The sequence below is a fragment of the Aquarana catesbeiana genome, linkage group LG12 (genome assembly GCF_042186555.1).
Source record: "Aquarana catesbeiana isolate 2022-GZ linkage group LG12, ASM4218655v1, whole genome shotgun sequence".
Taxonomy (NCBI): Eukaryota; Metazoa; Chordata; class Amphibia; order Anura; family Ranidae; genus Aquarana; species Aquarana catesbeiana.
In genome coordinates, this window is record NC_133335.1 from 5,670,874 (window position 1) to 5,698,620 (window position 27,747).

Here is a 27,747-nt window from a genome sequence, read left to right on the forward strand (position 1 = left end):
ACTACAAATGAATGTAAACTTCCATTGTATGCCCCCCCAGACCATGACATGATCCCCGTACCAGGGAAGGCATCCATGTTCAGGAATGGCAGGGTGAACGTCAAATCCTCCACATTCTGTGTGCTGAGTTTGGCACTGGAGACGTGCTGCTTTATGAGGGATGTGATGGCCTCTGTGTCACATGATCGGGTCACCTGCATCCTGGTTACCCAAAAAAAAACAAAGTTATCAGTCAAAATTCATCACCAAAACAATCTCCACACTTTTGAGGTACATGGTTCCTTCATATGGATCTCCCTTATATTCCTTTGAAGCTGCAAATGTCAGACTGTTGCCGCGTACACACGGGCAGACTTTTCGACCGGACTGGTCCGACGGTCTTTCCGACGGACTTTTGATGGACTTTTGAACAATCGGACTTGCCTACACACGATCACACCAAAGTCCGACGGATTCGTACATGATGATGTACACCGGACTAAAATAAGGAAGTTGATAGCCAGTAGCCAATAGCTGCCCTAGCGTGGGTTTTCGTCCGTCGAACTAGCATACAGACGAGCGGATTTTTCGACCGTACTCCAGTCCGTCTGACAAATTTGAAACATGTTCCAAATCTAAAGTCCGTCAGATTTTCGACCGGAAAAAGTCCGCTGCAGGTCCGATGGAGCTCACACACGGTCGTGTGTTCCACTGTCCAGCAATGCAGCCGAACGGAGTGTCGCTCCTCTTCCCCTCCTCTCCGCCGGCGCCTCCATTGCCACTCTGGGCACCCAGCTGCGACAGCTTTCGGCTTCACGGCCAGGCACGCACAGCGCATGCGCGAGTTGCGCTGCGCTCCCGGAGTGGACAGGCGATCTCCTGGGACCTGTCACGTGTCCCAGGAGATCACCTAGAGGGAGGGGCCGCCTAAGGCGAAAGGAGGAGTGGCCTTGGTGGTCCCTGGGCGGAAGGAGGAAGTGGGACAGGAAGTCCCCCTCCTAACGAATGTGGCATGTAAGTAGGCGAGGAGTGCTTAAAGCAGAAGTTCCATTTTTGGGAGGAACTCCACTTTAAGAGGAGTAGTTTTGTGGATCCTAACCGTTCCTTTATGGTTCAGGTATGAGGCTCTTTGCGTTAGCAGCAGAGTCTAGATAGTGGAGGAGTTGTTTCGTTAATCCTAACCCTTCCATGTGGGTTCCTGTAGGAAGCCCTTTGGTGTTGACACCACAGTAGATGCTAGAGGAGTTTAGTGAATCCTAACTCTTCCTTGAAGATGAAGATATGAGACCCTTTGTGTTGGCACCACAGCCTAAATGTTAGAGGAGTTGTTTAGTAAATCCTAGCCCTTCCGTGTAGTTTAGGTATAAAGCGGTTTGTGAAAGCGCCAAAGTCTAGATGCTAGATGATTTGTCTGGTGAACCTTAACCCTTCCTTGAAATTTCAAGTATGAGGCCCTTTGTATTTGCAACACAGTCTAGATGTTAAGGGGAGTTGTTTGGTGAATCCTAACCCCTCTTGAAGGTTCAGGTATGGGACCCTTTGTGTTGGCACCATAATCTAGATGTTAGAGGAGTTGTTAGTGAATCCTAACCCTTCCATGTAGTTTAGGTATGAAGCCCTTTGCGTAAGACCCACAGTCGAGATCAGGGGTCTTCAAACTATGGCCCTCCAGTTGTTCAGGAACTACAATTCCCATCATGCCTGGTCATGTCTGTGAATGTCAGAGTTTTACAATGTCCCATGGGATGTGTAGTTCCACAAACAGATGGAGGGCTGTAGTTTGGAAATCCCTGGTCTAGATGTTAGAAAAGTTGTTTGATGAATCCTTACCCTTCCTTGAAGGTTCAGGTATGAGACTCTTTGTGTTTGCTCCTCAGCCTAAATGTTAGAGAAGTTGTTTGGTGAATTCTTACCCTTCCGTATTGTTTAGGTATGAAGCCCTTTGTGAAAGCTCCAAAGTCTAGATGTTAGAGGAGATGTTTGGTGAACCTTAACCTTTCCTTGAAAATCAAATATGAGACCCTTTGTGTTTGCACCACAGTCTAGATGTTAGAGGAATTGTTTGGTGAATCCTATACTTAGTGCACCAACTACATCTTCTGCCAGTCTCAAAGCATTACAAGGAAGTTTGGATCTCCATGCTCACCTCAAGTGATAGCCGATGCCCCATTTTCGCTTTAGGAAAAAAGAGCTACCAACGCATTTCAGCCTCCCGTTGGAGAGCACAGCCTTACGGTCTGGAACCAAATTAAAATATAATGGTCAGACATGTAAAGAATTTCCAACGAGTTAAAACATTTTGTATGACATGACAATCAAGTCTAAAGGTTGGGATTAACTAAATTGGATGCATCTGGTTACAGAGATTGGTCTTTGAAAAGCCAACTTTTGTTGTAGCCCTAAAATAGCCCAAATGATAGATAAGGTCACAAATTTAAAGGAAAAATTCTTGGTCATGTGAACTTTTACAGCAGATACAACCATGCTAATTGGCTTCAGAATATTTTGGCATGGACCATTTATTGGGCTATAAAAAGGGACATGAGTAATCTTCAGTACATTTTTTAAATAAATGTTTCTCAAGGGCCCTAAGGGTTTAAATTGCACCAGAAAGGTGGACACCAAAACCTTAAAGCACCGCACCCGCAAGGATGTCAGCTTCGTCCATGAACTGTGTACTGAATAAGGTGACGTGGCCAACTTTGCGCTCTTTGAGAACAGACCATACACGGTGCCTGGAGAAGGGGTCAAGGCCAGCCGTCGGTTCATCCAGCAACAGAATCTAAAAGGAGGGCAGTTTTAAAAATAGAAGAGATGTTTGTAAAGATTTGTGTGGCATACTAGTGATTAAAAGAGAACTTCAGTCAAAGCCATAAATTATGTTTACTTCACATATAATTTAATACTCATCCATGTCCTCCACAATTTTAGAGAAATGAGGTTCCTTAAATTGTAAGATGTTAGATTTACCATGTATAAAAAAGTGTGATGCCATGGTGTGAAAAGGATTTTTTATCCTCATGGTTTTCATCCAGGCAGGTTGGAGCACTCCAGGGTGCCTATTTCATACAAGGGAAACTGGATTTTATGTTTCTTCAGAGATTGGTAAAACTCGGTTTGGGTCCTGGAGCCCAGAGGCTTCGTAGATACTTGGAAGGGATGAAGCTCCCAACATGGGTCCACCAGTAGCCTAGGTGTGTGAAGGTCTGTCCTTATAGATGTGACTACGGCTCAGGGCTCCACCCCAGCAGACAAAGGAGATCCCTTCCTTGGTGGAAGATGAATGCTAAAAAACCCTGTGTGAGTAGCCCTTATGTGACACTTGCGCTTTGTTTTAATAAAAATGGGTAGGAAAAACCCTTAAAAATAAGATTTAAAGTGGTTGTAAACCCTTTCATCTACCCAGTCATTTCACAGGTTTAAATCCACTTTAATAAAATGGCTGTGTCCTTAATGCTCCATGCTGGTTCTCACAAATGTTTTTTGTTTTTTGCAATGAAAGCCAAAAAATACTTGAAAAGATTACCTCAGGGTCTCCTAATAGTGCAATCGCCAGGGTCAGCTTCCTCCTCTGACCTCCACTCAGTGTTTTAGCTCTCAGGTCTTCAATGTTCTCTATGTCCAGGTCACAAAGGACCTTTTCTACCTATAAAATAAATCTGATCAGCAAAAATTCAAATCTTCGATTTGCAGATGTCTATTGCTGATGTATATCTGCACATCTGTGTTGGTTTGTACCTCGGATTTCACTTTACTTCTAGGAACTCCTTTAATCTGAGCAAAAACTTCCAAGTTCTCCTTCACCGTTAGAAGCTCAAAGTTGATGTCGATCTGCGGGCAAAAGCCGATCTTTCTCTGGATCTCCTGACGATGACTGAGGTCTGATAGAGGATGGCCATAGATGTTGGCAGACCCTACAATGAGGAAGAAATGACGTTAAAGGTCATCTCCACCCAAAACATATACTTGAGCCTTCATCTGTATTTCAGGGGTTGGTTATGGTCCTATCAGAAGATTAGAAGTCATGTACCCATAATGCACAGTAAGATAATGACACAATTGCTCGTTCTGTTCAACAGCAGTATGGTGCCCACTTCTCAGATGTTTCTATATGTGGTATTAGCACAGTGTTGTCAGAGGGCTTTTTGAAGCTCAATATAAGTAGAGAGATGGAAACTGTATTGGATTTGGGTCAGCTTTTTTAATGTTAGGCCACATTTACACTAGCAAATGTGCCCGACAGTGGTTACATTCAGCCCTGGACACAGACTGTAGAGGTCATGCCTATCTATTTTTATATAGACAGCTTATAACAATAGGAAAAACTCACCACCAGTGGCTCTGTCCATCCCGCTGAGTATATTCAGTAATGTTGTTTTTCCAGCCCCACTGTGACCGAGTAGCGCTGTGATCTGTCCCTCATAGATGTCCAGATTCAGTCCTGGGGGGTAAAACCTTTCAGTGATCAATGCACGGCTACACAATATAGGATTATACTTCCATTAGAATCAAACAAATTGTGGAATGCAACATTGAGTCTCTTTACACAAAAAGGATGACTGTCCTTTTTTTAAAAGTATACTTATCCTTTCCCAACTTTCTGGAACTTTTCGGGTCTCCTTGCCCTTAAAGGGTTCTATTCATAAAAAAAATAAAAATAAAAAAAAATAAAAATAAAAAAAAATACCTTAAGCTTTCTTACAGCTATAACAAATAGTCCCCATAATTTGCCCAATATGTGTGTTTCCAATGATCATCAGCTCCATCTACTGGCTACAATGCAGTATTTTTCTGTAATACCTCAATCATGGAAATATCACATCATGGCCACTAGATGGAGCTGGCAATTATAAGAATAAACATCTTTGTCAATATATGGGGATTATTCGTGACAGCTGAGAGAATGCTTGAGATGTTCACACAGAATTTTTAATTTTTTTTTTTATTTTTATAAATAGACCCCTTAATCTTTTTAATTATTACATACAGTGTGTTCATTAAAATTAAGTATTGGCTGTAAATGTTTGTATGCCCACTGTCTTCTACATAGGAGTTCCGCAGGACAGACAGCCTATCCTCTGCCTTAAATGAAGGGAAGAATTCAGCTTCACAAAATTCAGATTTTATGAATCACAGTAATAACAAATTTCAATAAATCCAAAATAAATTAAAAACTTTATTAAATAAATTATAAACTAATTATCCAAATTTCGAATGAAAAAATACATTTGATTTAAAAATGGAGACATATTGCAATAAATACAGTAAGTTATAAAACCAATAAATACAGTAAGGTATAAAAGAGAAATAAGATGATGATTCCTACTTAGGCTGTTTCATAGAATAGAAAAGAAAATAATAGAATAAAAGAGAATAGAAAAGAATAGATTAGAATAGAACAGAAAATAAAATGATAGAATAGAAAAGAATAAAATAGAATAGAAAAAAATAAAATAGAATTACACATAATAAAATATTCTGTTATTTTCTATTCTATTCTAATCTATTCTTTTCAATTCTGTTCTATAAAGCAGCCTAAGTAGGAATCGCCATCTTTTTTCACTTCTAAATCCCATTATATTTATTGGAATATGTTCCATTTCAAATTCAAATTCATTTCGAATCGATTTGAAAATAACGAACATATGAAACGAATCGGAATATACGAAACAAATTCTGAAAACAAACCATTCCAACATTATTATGAATATGAAGAAAAAAACTACTGTAATTAACCTAACACACAAATCTTTCTCTGCTGTGCACATCTCTAATAGGAAATATTTTCTTTCCAGGATTGTGGATTTACAGACAAGAGAAGTGAACATTTTAGAAATTGGATCACCTCGTAGCGCCTCTGTCGTCTTGTCCTTGCCGCTGTACATTTTCTTGACATTACTTATCCTGTATGAAGGGAGAAGATGCTGATTTAGAGGAAATTACATAAAAAGGTCATGTTCTTTGACCTGATACTAAAATTCATACATTACATCAACCATTCTCAACCAGGGTTTCTCCAGAGATTTCTAGAGCAGTCATTGGTTGACCTCCATACTTCCAGTCATTGCTTGACCACTGATGGCGCCTCCATATAGAGCCAACACCACTCTACAGAGCTAGCTCCTGATACTACAATTCACAATTTACACCAACCATTCTCAACCAGGGTTCCTCCAGAGGTTTCTAGGGGTTTCTTGAGCTGTAGCTGGTTGGCCTCCCAACCGATGGTGCCTCCATAGTTCCAGGGCCAACATCAATCTACATAGCTAGCTCCCAATACCAAAATTCACAATTTACATCAACCATTCTCAACTAGGGTTCCTCCAGAGATTTCTACGGGTTCCTTGAGCTGTGGCTGGTTGACCTCCCATCTGGTTGACCTCCATAGTTTCAGGGCCAAAACCACTATACAGAGCTAGTTCCTGTGACAGACTCACCCGGGACAGAGGCTTTTGGAGGGGACTGAATGCTAGCCTCTTGCCTACCGACTATGGGCCCTGGCATTTGAGGGAGCTACAAGCATTTAGAAAGATATTCTTTTATGTAATGCAAAAGGACATTATTAAGGAGGCCACGATGGTCTCTACCAGCTTGGGACTCAGTGGACAGATGTATGTGAAAGGAATGCTAATTAATGAGATCTGGAAAGCCCGGATCTTTCACCCAATAGTTTATTGTGCTCATTAACACACCTTTGTCTCCTAGAAAACTATTAGGGGATGTGTTTATACCTATGTGTATTGTAAGTTGAGTGAGGAGGCGGGAAGTCTACCCTGAAAGATCATATCTCTGAGTCACCAAGTCTGGGCAAGTGATTAGATAACTAGCTTATGTTAATTAGGTTTCTGGTTACAGGTGTATTGTTAGAGTAATATGAGCAGGAGGGGAGAACCTCCTCTTTAACTGCATATAAGACTGTATTCTTGTTCTAATAAACAGTCCATGTTCAGCAATCAAACAAGTATTGTCTTGTTTTGTTGTTGGGAGCGGTTGGAATATCTGATATCTATATTCAGACTGGGAGGAAGCGGTATATGACGAAAGCACTCAAGCAGAGTATGGGAAGTTTCGTTACAGTTCCCAATACTAAAATTAACATTTTACATAAACTAATCTAAACCAGTTTTCAGGGGTTCCTTGATCATTCCTTAGGTTGACCTCCCAACTGATGGTGCCTGCATAGATCCAGAGCCAACACCACTCAACTGAACCAGAACTATGGCCCCAATTATCTTTTTAGCTGTGTTTTGCAACTCTGATCACCGGTGTTGAGCATTCTTTCCAATGACCACCAAAGAATTATTTTTAGCAGGGGTTCTCCGAGGCCTACAAAATGATTTCCTCTGGGGTAAAAAGGTTGAGAAAGAGGCTCCACATGCATCAACAGAATGCTTATTAGCATGGCCAAATCACATATCTTGGGTAACAAAGAACCTCTTCCTTGCCATAAATGAAATATCACAGCTCGCAAAGGCTAAGCTGTTCCATTCACACTTGTACGACTCCAACTACGTTTTTGGTTGTAACATGACAAAATGTGTAAAATTTCAAGGGGGTATGAATACATTTTTCAGGGCACTGTAATAATGGGCAATAATGGCCGCTTCCATGGCAATTCAAATATATAACATCATGTTGAAATGAAAACGTTCCCCCATCCTGGATCATTGTTAAAAATAATTTTTGGGGTCTGTGTCAACAAGCCTTGGGCTTTCTTTAATTTAAGGTGCTTACTGGGTGTGACTTCTATAATGGACAGAAGTGGAAACTTCACCTCGAACATCTGTACCTGATCGCTTCTTTTCCCAGTAACTCAATGGGAACTTTTTCTGCATAGTCCCCCGAGTCCTCTTCTATGTGCTCTACTTCTCCTAGCGGTACGGGGGTCATCTTCTTTTTTGACCAGAATGAAGGGCTCAGGCAGAACAGCGGGTTGTGTCTCACTCCGTGTTTATCTGCCATGAAAATAAGTCAAGTCTAGTTAAGGCCATGAGGATAAAATAAATACACCTTTAGAATTACTTTGGTTGAGGCTTTTAGACCAGCGTGTATATAATTACATCATAAGAAAGACATCACAGTGACCAAGACAAGTCTATGCAAAAGCTTCCATACTTATGTTTGAGGCTTGGACACAATTGACATTCCCACCCCTGTGCTCCACATGACACATTTTGTTATTGGCCAATAAATACATATCAGCTATTTGTCATCACCTGGAATAATCTTGTCGAGATAGAGAGTGAGAATGATATAAAGTACTGAATCCAGAGTTAGGTAGATGGCGCTGGAGAGTATGTGGGAGGAGTCACCACCGATGTCTGAGAAGAAGGCCCCTTGAAGGTCATTTTCCATGTGCATGCTCTAAAAACACAGAGAAGCCATAATTGGGCACATCTCACACCAACAATATGAGAGTCCATGCCAAATACACTTTCAAAGTTAGAAAGTTTGAGTATACTTTCTGAAGTGTATTTAAACCTAACTGATGCTTTATCCATGCAGTGCAGGACAACAGGTTCACATTAATGCCCGCCCCTGAAGAATCGTTCCTTCACACCACCTCAGTTCCATTCAGCTGCCAAATAAAGATCAGTAGATCCAAGTATTATTGACCATACCACTTCCTCCCCCTTCCTGTCATATGACTGCACTGGTGCTTGATGATTGGTGCCTGACTAGGGATGGGGCGATATTCCTCAGCCCTGTGTAAGCTCCAGAAACAGCTCCCAAAAATAAATGATTACCTCCACCATCCCAACGGCGAAGGAGAAGGGGTGGAAAATGCTCAGAAAAACTTCCAGAGATTTGGGTATGGCGTTCACCAATGGAAGGAGGCCCAACGCGGCTAGGAAGAGAGTGATGAAAAATCCAAGAATCGCTGTCAGGCGGTGCTTCCTGAAGAGGGCGCTCAACATGCAGTTAAAACAGACCTGAGTGGGTAAAAGATTAATCAATGAGGTTGGATTCAGTTCATAAAAAGGAACTGCAAAGGAAAACTATCTCCATATACCTCCTGTCTATAATGCCCCCCCTATGGTAAGGAGACTTATGAAACCCTAGCGATATAAACTAGATGACATGTAATTTGCTCTAAACCCTGGAGATCTCCAGCCACTTCCTGTCTACATGCACTCCAGGGATGGCGGCGTGGCATTTCAGAAGGTTTCCTGATGGTGACAACACTTGACTATGCCTGTGTAATGTGTATTGACATGTCCGCTTGTAGTCTCCACTGGAATCCCTTGTGACAATGCAGGGAGACTGAGACAGTGTTGTCACTCCATAATAGGAAGTTCCATGACCTTCTCAGCAGAATTTTGAAAATTACTTTTGAAAAGACATTGACATGTTAAAGCTTCTATGAAATGTTAGTGATTGGTTGCATGTCTTTTTGTAGCTAAACTTGGCTAGGGTGCGGGGTGAGCCTTGGGATACTAAATTTGGAGTATCCCAAGGTTTAATCTGCACACTACCCTACCCAAATTTGGTGAAAAGTATAATGGAGGACATTCTCTGACTATAACAGACTCCTCAGGGTGAAACCCCTCAGTGGACTCAAATGAAGGAGCAAATCTGAGCCTACAGTCTCTCCAAGAGTTAACAAGGGCAGTCTCTAGGATCTCGCTCAGGCCTGTACTCACTGTGTCCTGGGTATTTGAATGCTTTCCTGCAGTACCAGACGGCTTCTGTACTGTGAGCCTCCAGACCAGACCCTCTGTAGACTTCCTCCAAACTACTCCCAGCATCACCAGACACAGGTCCCTAAGCTCTCATTGTAGCCTCCTGAAAACTTTCACTAAGTGACAATAGGGTCACAAACCCTCAGGTTGGGTCATCTCCCACAGGACAAGGACCCTGCTGTTCTAGGGCCCAGCCCATTTTTACACACCTCACCCACCTACTGGTCATTCTTCCTACCACAGGATTGGCTGAGACTGTTCAATATGCAAGTTAAAGGGCCTTCTTCTTCCAAACCACTAAATTCTGGAACCCACCAAAAATTAGGGGGAAGCAGCCAAGCCTTCAACCAGCAGAACCCAAAACAGCCAAAAGCAATTAAACTTCGCTGCACTGGTTACAGAAGAGCCAACAACTAAATTTACCTCAATACTACTAGCAACCTAACTAGGAGGGTGATAAAAATGTGGCTTTCATTTACGCAAACACATCATCCAGACTTACCGTTGCAATGCCGTAGAGGCTGAAGAGCAGAAAAATAACGCCAAAGGAACTTTGCACAAACACATAAGTGGTGGCAACCAGAGCCATGAGGGTGGCGATGATGATGGCACTGACGATGTACAGCAACCCCCAAGACAACCTGAAATACAAGATGATGACACTATACTGGAGATCTTCTAAGAATGGAAATCTCCAACCAATGGGGGCCATTTTATCCTCCAACAGAAAGGCAGACATGCTTGTGACCCCCGATCTTCCTGAACTTTTCAAATCAAGTAGCGCCACCACTGTGTCACTGCCCCACCTCCCACACTATTGGCACCCTACCTAAGCTATTTTTCTTCCATAAAGAATCCCTACCAAGAATATACTTATTTGGGTTAACCAACACCACTCACCAAAACGCCAAATCCTTCAGTCCCATCATCCTCGTCAGCTCTCTGGTTTTCCTCCTCTCCCGGGTAATCTGCAGCGTCATGAGATAGGACAATGAGACGAAGCACATGCTCAAGTCATAGATGATGGTGCCCATGAACAGAACCGGCCTTTCTGTATAATCCAGAGATTTCATCTTCACCGCCTCTGTGGCCGCCAAACCATCCCACAGCGACTGCTTGGTGTTCTTCTGCAAAATATTGTTTGTGCTGATTTCAGTATTTTTTAAGGTTGGGCAATTTTTAAGTTTATAAATTTATTTTATATTATTTTTCTGTTAAAAGAAAAATGAGTAAAAAATCAATAATATATCTACTTTATTTTTTTGGAAAGCCCGAGAACTCCCCCAAAAAAAGGTAAATCCCACTAGAACAAGTGGAAGAATTTACATTCAATTTTTGTCCCGGTGACAGTGGTTATCAGGACATGTAGAGGTTCACCTTCCAGCAGGACAACAACCCTAAACATACAGCCAGACCTACAATGGAATGGTTTAGATCAAAGCATATTCATGTGTTAGAATGGCCCAGTCAAAGTCCAGAAAATTGCTGTTCACAGACGCTCTCCATCCAATCTGACAGAGCTTGAGATATTTTGCGAAGAAGAATTGGCAGAAATGTCCCTCTCTAGATGTGCAAAGCTGGTAGAGACATCCCCAAAAAGACTTGCAGCTGTAATTGCAGAGAAAGGGGGTTCTGCAAAGTATTGACTCCGGGGGGGCGCTATACAAATGCCCCCCCACACTTTTCACATATTTATTTGTATCATTTATCATTTTCCTTCCACTTCACAATTATGTGACACTTTGTGTTGGTCTATCACATAAAATCCCAATAAAATACATTTACGTTTTTGGTTGTAACATGACAAAATGTGGGAAATATCAAGGGGTATGAATACTTTTTCAAGGCACTGTACATTTGTACTGTGTGAATGGGAGCAAAATCAAATGTTATTAGGCTTTATCCTCTGCAGGTTAAATGTTATTGATTCTTACAGACTAGAGTGAATCAAAAAATGTAGCATTATGACCACTAAATGGAGCTGAAGATCATAGGAAATAAATACGCTATATTGTTATAGTATTGGGACGCCTGCCTTAACAGACACATGAACTTTAATGACATCCCAGTCTTAGTCCGTAGGGTTCAATATTGAGTTGGCCCACCCTTTACAGCTATAACAGCTTCACCTCTTCTGGGAAGGCCATCCACAAGGTTTAGGAGGATGTCTATGGGAATGTTTGACCATTCTTCCAGAAGGGCATTTGTGAGGTCAGGCACTGATGCTGGACGAGAAGACCTGGCTCGCAGTCTCCGTTCTAATTCAACCCAAAGGTGTTCTGTCAGGTTGAGGTCAGGACTCTGTGCTGATCAAGTTCCTCCACCCCAAACTTGCTCATTCATGTCTTTATGGACCTTGCTTTGTGCACTGGTCCAAATCATTTGGTAGAAGGGGGGATTATGGTGTGGGGGTTGTTTTTCAGGGTTTGGGTTTGGCCCCTTAGTTCCAGTGAAGGGAACTCTTAAGGCGTCAGCATACCAAAACATTTTGGACAATTTCATGCTCCCAACATTGTAGCAACAATTTGGGGATGGCCCCTTCCTGTTCCAACATGACTGCGCACCAGTGCACAAAGCAAGGTCCATAAAGACATGAATGAGCGATTTTGAAGTGGAGGAACTTGACTGGCCTGCACAGAGTCCTGAACTCAACCCGTAAAACACCTTTTGGATGAAATAGAGCGGAGACTGAGAGCCAGGCCTTCTCGTCCAGCATCAGTGCCTGACCTCACAAATGCTCTTCTGGAAGAATGGTCAAACGTTCCCATAGACACCCTCCTAAACCTTGTGGACAGCCTTCCCAGAAAAGTTGAAGCTGTTATAGCAGCCAAGGGCGGGCCAACACAATATTGAACCCTACGGACGAAGACTGGGATGCCATGAAAGTTCAAGTGTGTGTTAAGGCAGGCGTCCCAATACTTTTGGTAGCTGGAGTCTTAGGGCCTGAGTGCCTATAACAGTACATTACTTGCTGTAGACATGAAAGGGTGGGCATATTGTATCTACGGGGTCCATATTTTTAAACATTTCTTGTGCGTGTCTAGGAGAATGCTGGTGCCTCAATGCGATGACAGAGTTCTGTAAAGGGTACAAATTGCTTTTCCAAAGCTCTTGCTATGGTTTGTTTCGTTGTCAGTAAAACATACATTGGTTGCCAATTTAAATTAGGACCTTGTGAGGTCTGGGGGCTTTAAGTGTAATGCCACGTACACACGGTCAGAATTTCCAACAACAAATGTTCAATGTGAGCTTGTTGTCGGAAATTCCAACCGTGTGTAGGCTCCATCGGACATTTGTTGTCGAAAATTCCGAGCATGTGTACCCAATTTCCACGCACAAAATTCCACGCATGCTTGGAATCAAGCAGAAGAGCCACACTGGCTATTGAACTTCATTTTTCTCGGTTTGTCGTATGTCTTGTACGTCATCTTGACGTTCGGAATTTCCAGCAACATTTGTGCGACCGTGTGTATGCAAGACAAGTTTGAGCCAACATCCGTTTTGTTGTCGGAATGTCCGATCGTGTGTAAGCGGCATAAGAGAACATACCACAGGTCTCTAAGGAAGGGACAAGCCAGCAATGATTGAAAGAGTTTAAGGACCTTGATCCCAAATACAGAGAGCATAGAGCATGTCCACCATGTGTGGAGAACATCCCCTGGAATGGAGCAGCCTCAGAAACAAGTGCCAGGAGAAGATGGGTAGAGGGGTGCTAGACGAGACGGAAGCATATACCTCCTCAAGATGGTCCTGAAGACTGATTCGAAGGTAGGTATGTTGATAGAACAGGAGCCTATCATGCACCAGGTCTGTGACCGTCTTCCTTGCCTTTGGTGCCTTCCTTGGTCTTCTTCCCACTTAGAAACGTAAGTGTGTCTGTTAGGGCTTTTAAGAAACCGGGTCCATTTTTACCCCTCAGGATCTTTCTCTCTCCATTGATCAGACAGCTACCTATATAATGAGTAGTGATGGGGACAGAAATGGCTTTTGGCTCACCTCAACAATGGCAGAGTCAATGCTGGCTTGTAGAGAGATGAACCCCACTTTCCAGTACTCCAGGGGGCGGCAGTTTTCTGAAGTTCCACAGTAACCTGGAGGAACACACAGGAAGAGCAAAGACAAAAAGAAGATACATATTAGAGCCAGTAGTATTTAATTTATGCAACCCTGTGAAAGAGAATGGTAGCTGTCTGGAACGTGCTGGCCATAGCACAGCTGAAGCTCCGAGGTGCATGCAACGCTGGCCTGCATGTGCCCATCTTATTGTGCTCAGGTGAACGTATATGCGCATGCGAATGCACACACCTATGCTCATGCGTTCATTAGCCATTGACACTGGCACCAAGTGGCCTATATGAGTGCAGCAGCTGCACTAGTCCATTGGTGTCTGATCTGCAGCTGTACCCGTGTTCTTGTATCGGATTCTGCAGACTTCTGTGTTTAACCCGGCTTGCTCCTGACTTTGCTTGAACGCTACATGTGCTGACCTCGGTCTGTCTCTGGACTTTGCTCTGCCTTCTGCTTATCTGCTTGATTTCATGTTGCCAACTTCTGCCTGTACCCTGACAGTTCCTTGCCTGCCATCTATACCTGCATCTGACTGTCTGTTGCCGACCTGGCTTGTCTGACCTCACATCCAGTTGTTCATCTGCCCTGCCTGCATCTGCCTAGCTCCAACTAGAGCATCTTCTACTGTGGGTCTTCCTGCACCTGCTATCAGCCTGCTATCAGCCGCTGCCCATTGCTGCCTGTCTACCGGTCCAGGATCTGCTGTTCCAGCTATCCAGCCAGCTCTGATGATGCACCTGCTACGCATCACTACTACCACCAGACTACACAGACAGTCATGCCTCACCACGCTCTCGCGGCCACTGTCACAACATCACTAGTCCCCAAGCCAGATCTGTAAAAGAGGCCTCCCGCTGCACATCTGGCTCAGGCTGCAAGGTATGTGAGTAGTGGCATTGTTCTTACTGACCACAAATGTAAGGGGCATTCTTCCCACTGACTACAATTTTAAGGGACATTCTTCCCACTGATCTCCAATGTAAGGAGCATTCTTTCCACTGACCACCAATATAAGGGGCCTTCGTCCCACTTATCACCATTGTAAAGGGCATTTTTTCCCACTGGCCACCAATATAAGGGGCATTTTTACACTGACCACCAATGTAAGGGGCAGTCTTCCCATTAACCACCAATGTAAGGGGCATTCTTCCCACTGACCACCATTTTAAGGGACATTTTCCCACTGACCTCCAATGTAAGGAGCATTCTTCCAACTGATCACCAATGTAAGGAACATTCTTCCCACTGACCACCAATGTAAGGGACATTCTTCCCACCAATCACCAATGTAAGGGACATTCTTCCCACTGATCACCAATGTAAGGGACATTCTTCCCACTGATCACCAATGTAAGGGACATTCTTCCCATTGACCACCATTTTAAGGGGCATTCTTCCCACTGGCCACCAATGTAAGGAACATTCTTCTCACTGATCACCAATGTAAGGAACATTCTTCCCACTGGTCACCACCAATGTAAAGGATATTCTTCCCGTTATTCACCAATGTAAGGGATGTTCTTATAACTGATTGCCAATGTAAGGAGAAGTCTTCCTACTAACCCCCAATAGAAGGATCTTTCTCCCCACTGACCACCAATGCAAGAAGCATTCTTGCCACTGATAACTGATGAAAGGATCATTCTTCCCACTGACCACCAATGTAAGGGAAATTCTTCCCAATGACAACTGGCCAGTGGCCACTAACATAAGGGATATTTTCCCCACTGATCCCCAATGAATTGAATTAGCAGGGGTTCCCTGAGCCCTGAAACTTATTTTACAGGTTCCTCTGGTAAAATGGTTGAGAAAGGCTGCAGTAGACTTTCATGTAAATGCAAAAAGAAAACAAGGAAGTGGCAGTATGAAAGTTTCAGCATGCTGATGTTTTTAAAGGAAGTGAAATTGCTTAGGACGTAAAAACAGAGACCTCCATGGCACTGCTGAAAAATTGGCTACTTGCTCTCTTACCTCTAAAAGCCAAGTAGTCATTGGGGTTCGGGATGGTGTAGTGATGATATCTGATAAAATACGTAAACTCGTTCTCAAATTCCACAGCAGCGGTGATGTTCTCATGAACTGCGTCCTGGAGGTCAGAAGTATTTTGGAATTTCTGCACTGATATTTCTGAAAGGAGGAATCGGGACTTTTGTAATTTCCATTCATTAGCGGGGGTCATTCTTAGGGTACCCCAGCTTTGTACACACATTTAATACTTGAACAGGAACTAAAAGATTTTATAAAGCAGTCAGGCACTATGATGACCCCCATACACTCTTCATTCATCGGAGAGGAGCACCATGCTCGGCTTAAAGCTGATCTTACCTGGGGTGATGGGGCTTCTGCTGACCCTCTGCATTATGTCCCGGATGGCTGGGGTTGTAGGGATGTAGCCAATTGGAAAACTTTTGTTGCTGAATTCATCTAGGCGCCCCAGGACAACGGATGGTGTGTACGCACTTGGGCTTGGACTATCTCTAGAAGCCAGCACTACGAAGAGCAAGAAGATCAACGCCAAATGCTGGACCCACTCCTGTAAACCAAACATGGGGTCACCACCATCACCAATTGTAATAAATCATTCGAGATCACAGACATAGATCTCCTGAGCTCTCCACTACAGGAAAATATGGGTAAGATAAAGGGGCCCCTAACCAGAGGAATCCATTCTCCTTGAGGACATGGGACGGCCTCTCAGGATCATTAAAGCTGTACTCCAGAGAAACAGTTTTATTTAGTTATGCACAGAGAGGGTTTGAACCACTGATGTGTTTATGGCAGAGGTGGAAATCTAACACGTTTTAGAACATCCCACCCTTCATCAGAGCTGTTTATATTAAACCAATAATTATATGGAATAAAAACTCTTGATTATACCAAAAGAGATTTACAGAAAGGATTTGGACCATGAAGAACATAAAACTGTAGCAGGGACAGGCAGAAAGTGTTAATTCCTGTGTCCCCATAAGGGATATATTAATAACTTCCTGTCCTGGGGACAGGGTGTCACATGGGCGGCAAGTAGTAATGAACAGAAACAGCAAGAACACCATAATGATATCAAGCAAGCAGCAATAGAATATCATTTAGCCTTCATTGCTCCCTTTGTCTTCCTGTCCTGGTGACACCAGTGTAGGCAGGCGTAGTCTTCTTTCTCCACTGCAGGTGGCGCTCTTCTGCAGGGCAACCAAGAAGCAAATGGAACAAGTAGTATTGGTCTGTACACCCCCAAGCCAAAGTTACTTTTGGCACCCTTACAAGAAGTGGTCTGGTCACTCCCTGTTGGGCCACCCCAAAAATTACAGTGGACCAACATAATAATCGAACCCTGCAAGGCCTATAATGAGAGTGGCGGGTGGGCTGTACCCTATCCATGGTCCATCAAGGACCTTATCAGGCATGTATCCCCTCCGAGTTATGGGATATTCCAGTCGCATATCCTACAGATCTGCCAAGTAATCCACAGAACAGGCAGCCATTTTGGGGTGGATCAGACAGAATCGCTTGTTTGGAGGTACTTCTTAGTTCCATTTTTGTCAGACTGGGTGCACAAAGCTTGTCAGGAGTGTGAAAGTTGTGCCAGCTGCAGGGCTCCCTCTGAAAAGATCACTCCAATGACAAACACCACCCCTGAGCCCTTTGGAATCGGTGACCATGGACATCCTAACGATCTCCAGCACGCCCTATGGCTATCAATATGTGCATGTCTTCGCTGACCACTTTACCAGGTTCGCAGTGGTGGTGCCTACCAAGGACGAGATAGCTGTCACCACTGCCAAACATTTCTGGGAGCACATTGTCCAATCGTATGGCTGCTCAAAGTGGATATTGTCAGGCCAAGGCCAGAACTTTGGGTATGTAATAATGACCAAAAGTAAATCTCACACCACTCCCTATCACCTTTAATGCAATGGCACCTGTGAGTGATTCAATCACACCCTGCTGAATGCTGCAGATTTTAGAGCTATTGAGATCGGTGGTGCCAACATGAGTGGCTGTGGTATGGGCCTATAACTACACCGTCCACAAGTCCATTGGACACATGCCCTTCTTCCTTATGTTTGGGCAGTCCAGCCAGATGCCCGAGGACCTTCTGTTGGGGACACTGGAACAACTCCTGCCTAGAAAAGAAAAAGACTTTGGGGACTTTAAATGAGCCAGGAACCAAAGGGGAAACTGCCTCCATCCCTATCATTGATTAAAATTGAGAGCGAATGGTGGGACTTTATATGAAGCACACAGCAGCATAAAAGGAAGTCAAGTGACTGGGAAACGCTGTTTATTCATGTTGTATAATCTAACATACAACTTAATGGGTATATAACCTCCAAAAGCATTTGATCATTTACAACATAAGTTACATAGTAGTCCGCAATCATTGAAACAGTTGTAGAACAGACAATAGATATGTATTATAAACATAGGCAAGTTAAAAACAATACTAAATATAGAAAAATTAAGAGAAGAGGGGGAAAAAAAAAAAATATATATATATATATATATATATATATATATATATATATATATATATATATATATATATATATATATAAATAAACATAATTCATATACTGAATGATTATAAACATGAATAAAACTGTAGAGAATATAAATTGGTCCATGGTAGAATGGTAGTAAAGTGTAAGGCTTGACACGTTTCGTGGCCTTATAGCCGCTCATCAGAGGCATGAACCATAAAAAATATCTAAAAACAAAAAAGTCCAGCCAGTCCGATCGTGTGTACGCGGCATTACCCAAAAAAAAGATTAATTAAATCCACAAGGGCTTTTTATACCACTACTATTGCTTTATATTGGCTTTTAAAATGTACAAATGCAGCAATTTAGAAATTGGATGAAAGGTTTAGCACTGAGAAACACTTTTTGAAAGATAAAAAGTGCATTTTAAGTATATGGATCAGACCAAAATGAGGAACAAATGAGGGGGAAAGAGGGACATTGCTTCAATTCAGGGACAGTCCCTCCAAATAAGGGACAGTTGGGAGCTATGAGATTATACAACATGAATAAACAGCGTTTCCCAGTCACTTGACTTCCTTTTGTGCTGCTGTGTGCTTCATATAAAGTCCCACCATTCGCTCTCAATTTTAAACTCCTGCCCAGAACTCTTAGTTCTTGGGTACAGGAACATTGGTAGAGGAGGCAAAAGGCCAAGCAGTTGGTGTTGGACAAACAAAAATAGATGGCTCCTGAACCTGTCTTGGAAGAATTACCACTGTGATTGGGGGATTGAATGTTGGTAAGAATGCCAAGCACACCTGAGAAAGCAAGCTCAAGTTACATAGTTACATAGTAGGTGAGGTCGAAAAAAGACACAAGTCCATCAAGTTCAACCTATGTGTGTGATTATGTGTCAGTATTACATTGTATATCCCTGTATGTTGTGGTCATTCAGGTGCTTATCTAATCGTTTCTTGAAACTATCAATGCTCCCCGCTGAGACCACCGCCTGTGGAAGGGAATTTCACATCCTTGCCGCTCTTACAGTAAAGAACCCTCTACGTAGTTTAGGGTTAAACCTCTTTTCTTCTAATTTTAATGAGTGGCCACGAGTCTTGTTAAACTCCCTTCCGCAAAAAAGTTTTATCACTATTGTAGGGTCACCAGTACGGTATTTGTATATTGAAATCATATCCCCTCTCACGAGTCTCTTCTCCAGAGAGAATAAGTTCAGTGCTCGCAACCTTTCCTCATATCTACATACTCCAGGTGCGGCCGGACCAGAGTCTTGTAGAGCAGGAGAATTATCGTTTTATCTCTGGAGTTGATCCCCTTTTTAATGCCAATATTCTGTTTGCTTCGTTAGGCTCAGCAATGGCATGCAATGCCAAGCTGCTGCTATCATCTACTAGGACCCCCAGGTCCTTTTCCATCCTAGATTCCCCCAGAGGTTCTCCCCCCAGTCTATAGATTGCATTCAGATTTTTGCCACCCAAATGCATTCGTCAAAAGGGGTTGTGACCAATCCACACCATTTTGGTAAAGAAACACCCAAATGCCTCCATCCCAAATATATGTAACAAAATGGGGGGACAGAAACGGGACTTTGTATGAGGCATGTGGGTGAATATGTTGGGCCAATGATGAGGGTGGGGTATGAAAAAATGAACAAAACATATAAGTTGACAATTATGAATGGAGTGAGAGTAAGATGAATAGGGTCAACATAGATAATAATGAAAGGTAATGATAGTAAAAAAGTTTATTGACATGGATATTCGAATCAAATACAGTCAATGGGAGAAAGGACACATATAAAACCAAAATAAACCATATTCGCAACAATGTATGGACCAGCAGGGTTCATGAATAGTAATACAATTGCAAGGGCATATATACATTATACAGTCAGTGTATACATGAATGGATCTAGACTCTAAAACATATTACCAGCAATGTATGGACAAGCGAGGAACATAACTAGGTAGTGCATTGACAAGAACACATATGCATGGTACACAATGTATGGACAAGCGAGGAACATAACTAAGTAGTGCATTGACAAGAACACATATGCATAGTACAGATAAAGGATGCATCAATAGATCTAAACTCTACGCGTTTCTTGGCTTTAAACCAATCGTCAGGAGTCCGATGCGGTTAAACTATAACAGAAACAATAGAGTATCTGTTATTGTATAGATAGGTATTTATAGAGAACATATGCTGAAAATATGATCTTCTGCATACTCACAGATTGTGCAGTGGTTAGTTTGTGATGACCTATGTGTTGCAATGTGATGTTAGTCTAGGTCCATGGAGTCTCCCCCGGGGTTGAGGCAGAGAGCGCACCCCAATGATGTCGGCCACAGTGGCCCAAGTAACACAGGCACCCACAGGACCGGCAGGCAGGGACGTCCGACAAGGACAGGGAGTGTAGAGGAACTGGGGAAAAAAAACCATGAAAAATGAAGGTGTGAAAAATGTATGGGATAGAGGATAGTGATGTTGGGAAATGAGTGAGGTGGGAGCAGTATAACGTGCCCCTGAGTGTGTAGAAAGGAGCTAAAGCACTAGAGGGAGTGAAAGTGATGGGAAAGATAAGGTGTAGGTGAGAAAGCCAAAGTAGCTGGAGAGGGTGAAGGGAGGTAATAGAATGTGAAGGAATTACCTAAGTGGTGGGTGCCCGGCCGAGCCAGACGTCCGGTGTGCATGGCGGAAATGTGGGATGCCCGGCCAGATGGAGCCTCAAATAGCCGCAACCGAGCGGCGCGCTCACGCCAACGTCACGCGCGGGCGTAATGACGCGGTAGGGGGAGGGGAGGCCGATGGATGCGGCCTCCTAACCGACCCCACAGCGCTTAAGCCCGGAGAAGGAAAAACTCTAGACATCCCGTCTGCGGCGGCCAAGACGCCGCAGGCGGGGTGTAGGGGGCATGACGTCGACGCGCCGAGGCCAGGGCCCGCCCACGTCAATGACAGGGGGGTGGTGGGTCCTGGGCTGGGCGCGTCGCAACCCCGGGGAGTAGACTGAACGGATCCCAGCATCACAGATGTGTCAAAAGGATGACAATGTATATGAAAAGGAGAAAAGAAAAGCAGCCGGAGCGGCACAATGTAAAGTACAGAGACAATGACAAAAACCAACGTGTCTTCGCCATGACAGTGTAGCAAAGAGCACAATGATATATGTATATTTGTATATATTATTAGTCCCAGCACAGGAATCTTTCTCTGTGTATATATGTCTAATATATGATGTTCTATACTCCCTTACACAGAGAAAGATTCCTGTGCTGGGACTAATAATATATACAAATATACATATATCATTGTGCTCTTTGCTATACTGTCATGGCGAAGACACGTTGGTTTTTGTCATTGTCTCTGTACTTTACATTGTGCCGCTCCGGCTGCTTTTCTTTTCTCCTTTTCCCCGTGACGTCACAGGGAAGTCCCGTCAAGTCACCGTGCGTCAGAGGGGGGCGGGGTCACCGGGTGGCCCCGCCCCCCCCTCTTATTTAAGAACTGTCAGACGAGGAGCGCCGTCACACAGCGGGAGCCTCCCTCCATGCCAGCATGGATTGCAGAGCGGCCCGGAGAAGAAAATGAAGAAGAGAAGAAGAGAAGAAAAGAAGAAGAGAAGAAGAGAAGAGCGGGAGCCTCCCCCCCATGCCATGGGTGTGGAGCGGCCCGAGGAGAAGAAGATAGAAGACGCCGCGGAGGAGATGCTGGACGAGAACGCCGGAGGAAGAACCAGAAGAGCCAGAAGAACCAGAAGATGAAGGAAGATTGAAGAAAGAAGAAGCATTTAAATAAAGGAATTGTCAAAAACTGTCTCTTGTCATTTTTAACATTTTTGACACTTTTTTCGTGAAATGGTAGGGGTACTTATGTACCCCCTTACCATTTCACACAGGGGGGGGGCCGGGATCTGGGGGTCACCTTGTTAAAGGGGGCTTCCAGATTCCGATAAGCCCCCCGCCCGCAGACCCCCACAACCACCGGCCAGGGTTGTGGGGATGAGGCCCTTGTCCTCATCAACATGGGGACAAGGTGTTTTGGGGGGCTACCCCAAAGCACCCTCCCAATGTTGAGGGCATGTGGCCTGGTACGGTTCAGGAGGGAGGGGGGGCCGCACTCTCGTCCCCCCCTCTTTTCCTGCGGCCTGCCAGGTTGCGTGCTCGGATAAGGGTCTGGTATGGATTTTTGGGGGGACCCCACGCCGTTTTTTTTTTTTTTTTGGCGCGGGGTTCCCCTTAAAATCCATACCAGACCTGAAGGGTCTGGTATGGAATTTAGGGGGAACCCCACGTCATTTTTTTTTTTATTTTGGCCGGGGTTCCCCTTAATATCCATACCAGACCTGAAGGGCCTGGTATGGAATTTAGGGGGACTCCCACGTCATTTTTTTTTTTTAATTTTGGTTCGGGGTTCCCCTTTGGGGAATTCCCATGCCGTTTTTATCAATGAACTTCTATGTGTATTGTCGGCAATGCAATAGCCGCGAGTAGTTTTAAATGAGTTTTTTCCTTCAAAATGTCATTTTGCTGTCAGACTGTTCTAAACACAGGAAACATGCGCCCCTTTACAGGCACATTATAGACACCCCCCAGGTACGAAATTTAAAGGGATATTACACTTTTATTGATTGACTTTAAGCATTATTAAAATCACTGCTCCTGAAAAAACGGCCGTTTTTAAAACTTTTTTTTGCATTGATCCATGTCCCCTGGGGCAGGACCCAGGTCCCCAAACACTTTTTATGACAATAACTTGCATATTAGCCTTTAAAATTAGCACTTTTGATTTCTCCCATAGACTTTTAAAGGGTGTTCCGCGGCATTCGAATTTGCCGCGAACACCCCAAATTGTTCGCTGTTCGGTGAACTTGCGAACAGCCAATGTTCGAGTCGAACATGAGTTCGACTCGAACTCGAAGCTCATCCCTAATAGAGAGCCAAAAAACAAAACAAAAACACTTGACAGAAGTTTTATCCTATCAGTTCTACTGATAAAATAAAATAAATGTTGCCTTTAAAGTGACCCATTCACTAAAATAAACATTCAATAACAGTTTATAAATAATAATTTATTGTAGGAAAGAAAAGGTCAGCAGCAACAACTTACATTGTTCTCTCATTTAAGGGCACCCCCCTCCCCCCCCCCCACAGGATTGCCCCCAGTCACGGTTTACTTACCAGCACTACATTTCCCAGACGCCTCCATTGTACCAGAATATTCTTCCGCAGCAGAGCAAAGGTCTGCTGTACAAGGCTGGTCTCCCTCCCTGTCCCTCCGGTCATCTGAAAGACAAACATCACCAATGATTACTTTGGAAATACTCCTTGTTGTTGTTTTGCAACTTTTATGTTATTTTTTAATTTCTTTTTTATTTTATTTTTTGTATCTTTTTTTGTTGTTTTTTGTATCTTTTTAATTTTTTGTTTTAGCTTTTTGTTGTTTTCTTTTGTATCTTTTTGGGGTTTTTTTGTATTTTTTTTGTTTTTTTGTGTTTGTTTTTTGCATTCTGTTTAATGATCAATTTGAAAATACTTGTTTTTGTGTCTTTTTGTTGATGTTTTGTATCTTTTTTTTTATTTTGCATTCTGTTTAATGATCAATTTGAAAATACTTGTTTTTGTGTCTTTTTGTTGATGTTTTGTATCTTTTTTTTTATTTTGCATTCTGTTTAATGATCAATTTGAAAATACTTGTTTTTGTTTCTTTTTGTTGATGTTATGTATCTTTTTTTTTTAATTTTGCATTCTGTTTAATGATCCTGAGGCTGAGCTGCTCTCCTATTCAGTAATAAGTTGAGTACATTATGTAAAACTGCAAAGCCACAAGGGATTTCACTTCACCAAAAAACAAGAAATCCTCCAGAAACTGGAATAAATTCCCGGGGATGTCACACAGATGTTACTCTCCGCACTTCTCTCAGCCGGATACATAAGAATGTATTCAAAATGTAACAGAGAACTTCCAATGATTGCAGAGCTCTGCGAAACACATCCAGTGCCCCCCGAGAGGGAGAAGATATCACCGGACATCCATCACACAGGGGAAGATCCGCTGTCAGTGGACTGGCCCTTTAAAGTATAAATCTGACCAGAATGACATATATGATGCAGACGGTCAGTAATGAGAACAAAAGTGGCCCCTCCCCCATAGCACAGTGTTATTCCCTGATGATCCTGCCAGTAGATACATTATTATTCCACTTCCTGTATAAGGGTGACAACGCAATTTGTTCTGCAGTGAAATCGCACAGCAGTGTTGTCACCCCACAGACAGGGCAGTCGTAGACGGACGAAAAGTCATGTATATACAGTATATACAATATGTGATTCTGTACTTCTGAGTAGGGGTCGCGCTCTCGCCCCCGGCTCACTGCTTCTGCTTGGTAATGCTTGGTATATGTGATTCTGCACTTCTGTGTAGGAGGGCGCACGTACGCCCCTGGAACGCCGCTTCTTCTGCAGTTGCCAGCTAATGGATGTCCTTTGGCACGTTCTGATTATCAAGGAGAGAGGCTGGATGGAGCTCTGCCTGTGTACACAATACGGAGCTCCATCCTGGCACCAGGGATGTGATGGATTTCCTTTCCCTGCAGAGCAGGGAATACAATCCATCATTTCCCTTAGTAAAAGCAGCACACACAGTACACATAAACACTGGCTAGGCACACAGTTAACCCTTTGAACGCCCGAGATGTTTAACCCCATTCCTAGCCTCTGTCATTAGTACAGTGACAGTACATATTTTTTAGCACTGATCACTGTATTGGTGTCCCTGGTCCCCACAAAGTGTCAGTTAGTGTCAGAGAGTGCCTGCCGCAATATCGCAGTCCCGTTATAAGTCGCTGATCGCCACCATTACTGGCAGTAGGGGCTGGTGGGAATTTTTTTTTGGGGGGTGTCTCCTGCTCTCCACGGGTCTCCACGGTGGCAACGGCTTCCGTTTCCTCCTCCTTCTTGGCAGCCAATTGGGAGTCTTCTCTTTTCTGGCAATCAGAAAACGGATCTCACACCCGCTTCTGACTGGCCAGATTGAGGATCAGTGTTACAACAGCGTATATACGTATATATTCATGCGCTGTGTTAACACTTGGGTGGGCTCGTGGCCCAATGCTCTGCGCCACAAGTCCACCCTATTTTGAAGCCTATTGGAGCCTCTGACTCTAATCAGGTGCTTAAAAAAAAAAAAACCCGCCGCTGTAATTCACACGCCCGGCGTCCTGAAAGGGGCCGGACACACGAATAGGGGGTGCTATACATGAATCTATCCATTATTCATATAGGGGGGTGGCGCCCGGGCGCCCCGAATGGATGGGCCGCTACTGAAATAGTAAAAAAATATATATAAATACAATTTCCAGTATATATCCCATAGTTTGTAGATGATATAACTTTTGCGCAAACCAATCAATATACGCTTATTGGGATTTTTTTTAACCAAACATTTTTAGCAGAATACATATTGGCCTAAATTGATGAAGAAATTCGATTTTTTTATTGGATATGTTTATATATATATATTTTTTATATTTGGTCTTTTTTTTAGGTGCTCAAATACACCAAAAGAAAGCTCTCTTTGTGGGAAAAAAATTGATATAAATTTTATTTGGGCACAGCGTGACCGCGCAATTGTCAATTAAATAGTTAGCTAAAAATGGCCTGGTCATGAAGTGGGGGGGGGGGGGGGGGTAAATGTTCCGGAGGTCAAGTGGTTAATGCTAGTAACAGGCTGTATCCTAGGTGTGATTTTGTATTTGCCCGGAGTTCCTCTTTAAGGGGGCCCTCTTACATGGCGGTCTGTACAGAAGAGGAGATGACGGCTGTGTGTGCGTTTCTTATAGAGATGAACATATTCTGCTCCTTCTCTGCTGACAGTTATTTGCGTTGTCCTCTGTTATATCCACTTACAGCTGTGCGCAGAAGATTATCTTCCCCCCGGGGGGGCAGGACCTCATCAGAAAGACATTCAGATCATCCAGGCTCTTAAGATCCCTTAAAATGACCAATTAGACGATTCTGAGACTTTTCTAGGTGTAGATTCATTTTATCTAAACGATATCTGGAATCCCACCAACAGGAACAAGAGAAATAAAATGAGGGACCCATTACAGCTTAAAATAACCAAACCGGCCTTTTCTGTATATTCATGTTCAATCCAGATCTTTCCCCTGCAGTAGTTCTTTTCTGCCACTAGATGTCCTCAGTCTGATGTCCTCATCGTTCAACCCACTTCCTCTGAGCCCAGGTTGCCCCAGCCTGTAAAGGAACAGTGGGCAAGCACAGTGATGAGTTTATTTCTCTGTCACTCTGCTCTCTCCTCCAATCAGCTGTGAACACCACAGAACAACCGATAGCCTCCTTGTATTGGTTTCCCCACTCCCAACCTGAGCTCTGCTGTACAGGGGCCAATACCAGGTCATATTTAGGGACTTAAAATGCTTGGTGATCATTTGGTTTGATTTTTGATATTTTTTTTTTTTTTTTGCTGCCTGGAGAACGGCTTTATGTAAAAAATGTTATTTGTCTGTGTTGCTGTTGGTGATTAAAATCTTGTCACCAGAACAGGAAGGGAGGGGAAAAACCACTTAAAGGAGCCCAAGATAGCGGTAAAAGCATGACAGGCATATACAATATTTCCCCACCCTTTTAGAGTGTAAGCTCTTATGAGCAGAACCCTCTTGTATGTCTGTATTGTAACTGTATTGTCTTCCCGTAAGATTGTAAAGTGCTGTGCAAACTGTTGGTGCTAAATAAATCCTGAATAATAATAATAATTTCCCATATACTGTTATTGGTTGGAAGAGTCATTGCACAACCACAAATCTCTCCATCTCCTGAGCAGGAAATCCACTTACCTTGCGAGTCGGAGAGGATCGCACACACGGCCACCCCGATCCTCCTATTCCACCATCTGTTCTGTTTCTTCACCCAGCACAGCGTCGGTCTGAGGAGGTCACATGACCGGGACACAGATGTAGCTCTGATGTTGGCGCAGATCCCAGAATCCTCTCTTGGGTCGCTGTTCTCATTTGTGTGAGAGCCGAGAACATTCATCAGGGACAATTCTCATATTGTGTGGACCTCCAGCCCAGAACCGTCTTCCACCATCTCATCCACATTCTTCATCTGATGGTTGGATGGATGGGGAGCAGAGGAAGCCAGGATCCCAACCCCCCTAGAGGGGGAACTAAACCAAAGATCTGAACTTTTGCACAGATTGGACAATCATAGCTACGGACTGGCTGGCTCTGTGGTCAGCATTGTGCAAGATACAGAAGGGGCAACACAAATCCTAATTGTCCCATTTTGCTGTATGGGGGAGGGGTCCTTAACACTTGAGCGCATTCCAGACCTATGAATGATTTTGTTTTTTGTTTTTTACAAAGCTGTGTTTTAGTAGGATGATATGCTCATTATAGTATAGTATTCAATATTATTTTTGTTTATTTCCTTTTTTTTCCTTTGTTGTTGTGTTTTAGTTTTGTTTCTTATTGTATTTTAGTTTTGTTTCCTATTGTGTTTTAGTTTTTTTCCTAT

General features: G+C 43.3%; 1 protein-coding gene across 4 annotated transcripts in view; it reads right to left on the bottom strand.

Moving 5' to 3' along the window:
* Positions 1 to 27,409, bottom strand: part of LOC141113850 (ABC-type organic anion transporter ABCA8-like) — an 82,619-nt gene extending 55,210 nt beyond the window's left edge. The window contains exons 1-17 of one of the 4 annotated variants that reach the window (XM_073607171.1): positions 27,066 to 27,409; positions 23,392 to 23,496; positions 16,056 to 16,263; positions 15,702 to 15,857; positions 13,659 to 13,753; positions 10,563 to 10,789; positions 10,165 to 10,303; positions 8,727 to 8,912; positions 8,196 to 8,343; positions 7,769 to 7,934; positions 5,825 to 5,883; positions 4,310 to 4,420; positions 3,718 to 3,893; positions 3,506 to 3,625; positions 2,623 to 2,761; positions 2,126 to 2,216; positions 62 to 201 (exon numbers count right to left, since the gene is read on the bottom strand). In XM_073607171.1, coding sequence (XP_073463272.1) covers positions 62 to 201; positions 2,126 to 2,216; positions 2,623 to 2,761; positions 3,506 to 3,625; positions 3,718 to 3,893; positions 4,310 to 4,420; positions 5,825 to 5,883; positions 7,769 to 7,934; positions 8,196 to 8,343; positions 8,727 to 8,912; positions 10,165 to 10,303; positions 10,563 to 10,789; positions 13,659 to 13,753; positions 15,702 to 15,857; positions 16,056 to 16,263; positions 23,392 to 23,496 — 2,266 coding nt within the window. In that variant the 5' untranslated portion in view covers positions 27,066 to 27,409. Of the gene's footprint in view, positions 1 to 61; positions 202 to 2,125; positions 2,217 to 2,622; positions 2,762 to 3,505; positions 3,626 to 3,717; positions 3,894 to 4,309; positions 4,421 to 5,824; positions 5,884 to 7,768; positions 7,935 to 8,195; positions 8,344 to 8,726; positions 8,913 to 10,164; positions 10,304 to 10,562; positions 10,790 to 13,397; positions 13,539 to 13,658; positions 13,754 to 15,701; positions 15,858 to 16,055; positions 16,264 to 23,391; positions 24,010 to 27,065 lie in introns of those variants that run through there. The other 3 variants (XM_073607170.1, XM_073607173.1, XM_073607174.1) reach the window with 3 other exon arrangements.
* Positions 27,410 to 27,747: the final 338 nt, after the last annotated feature.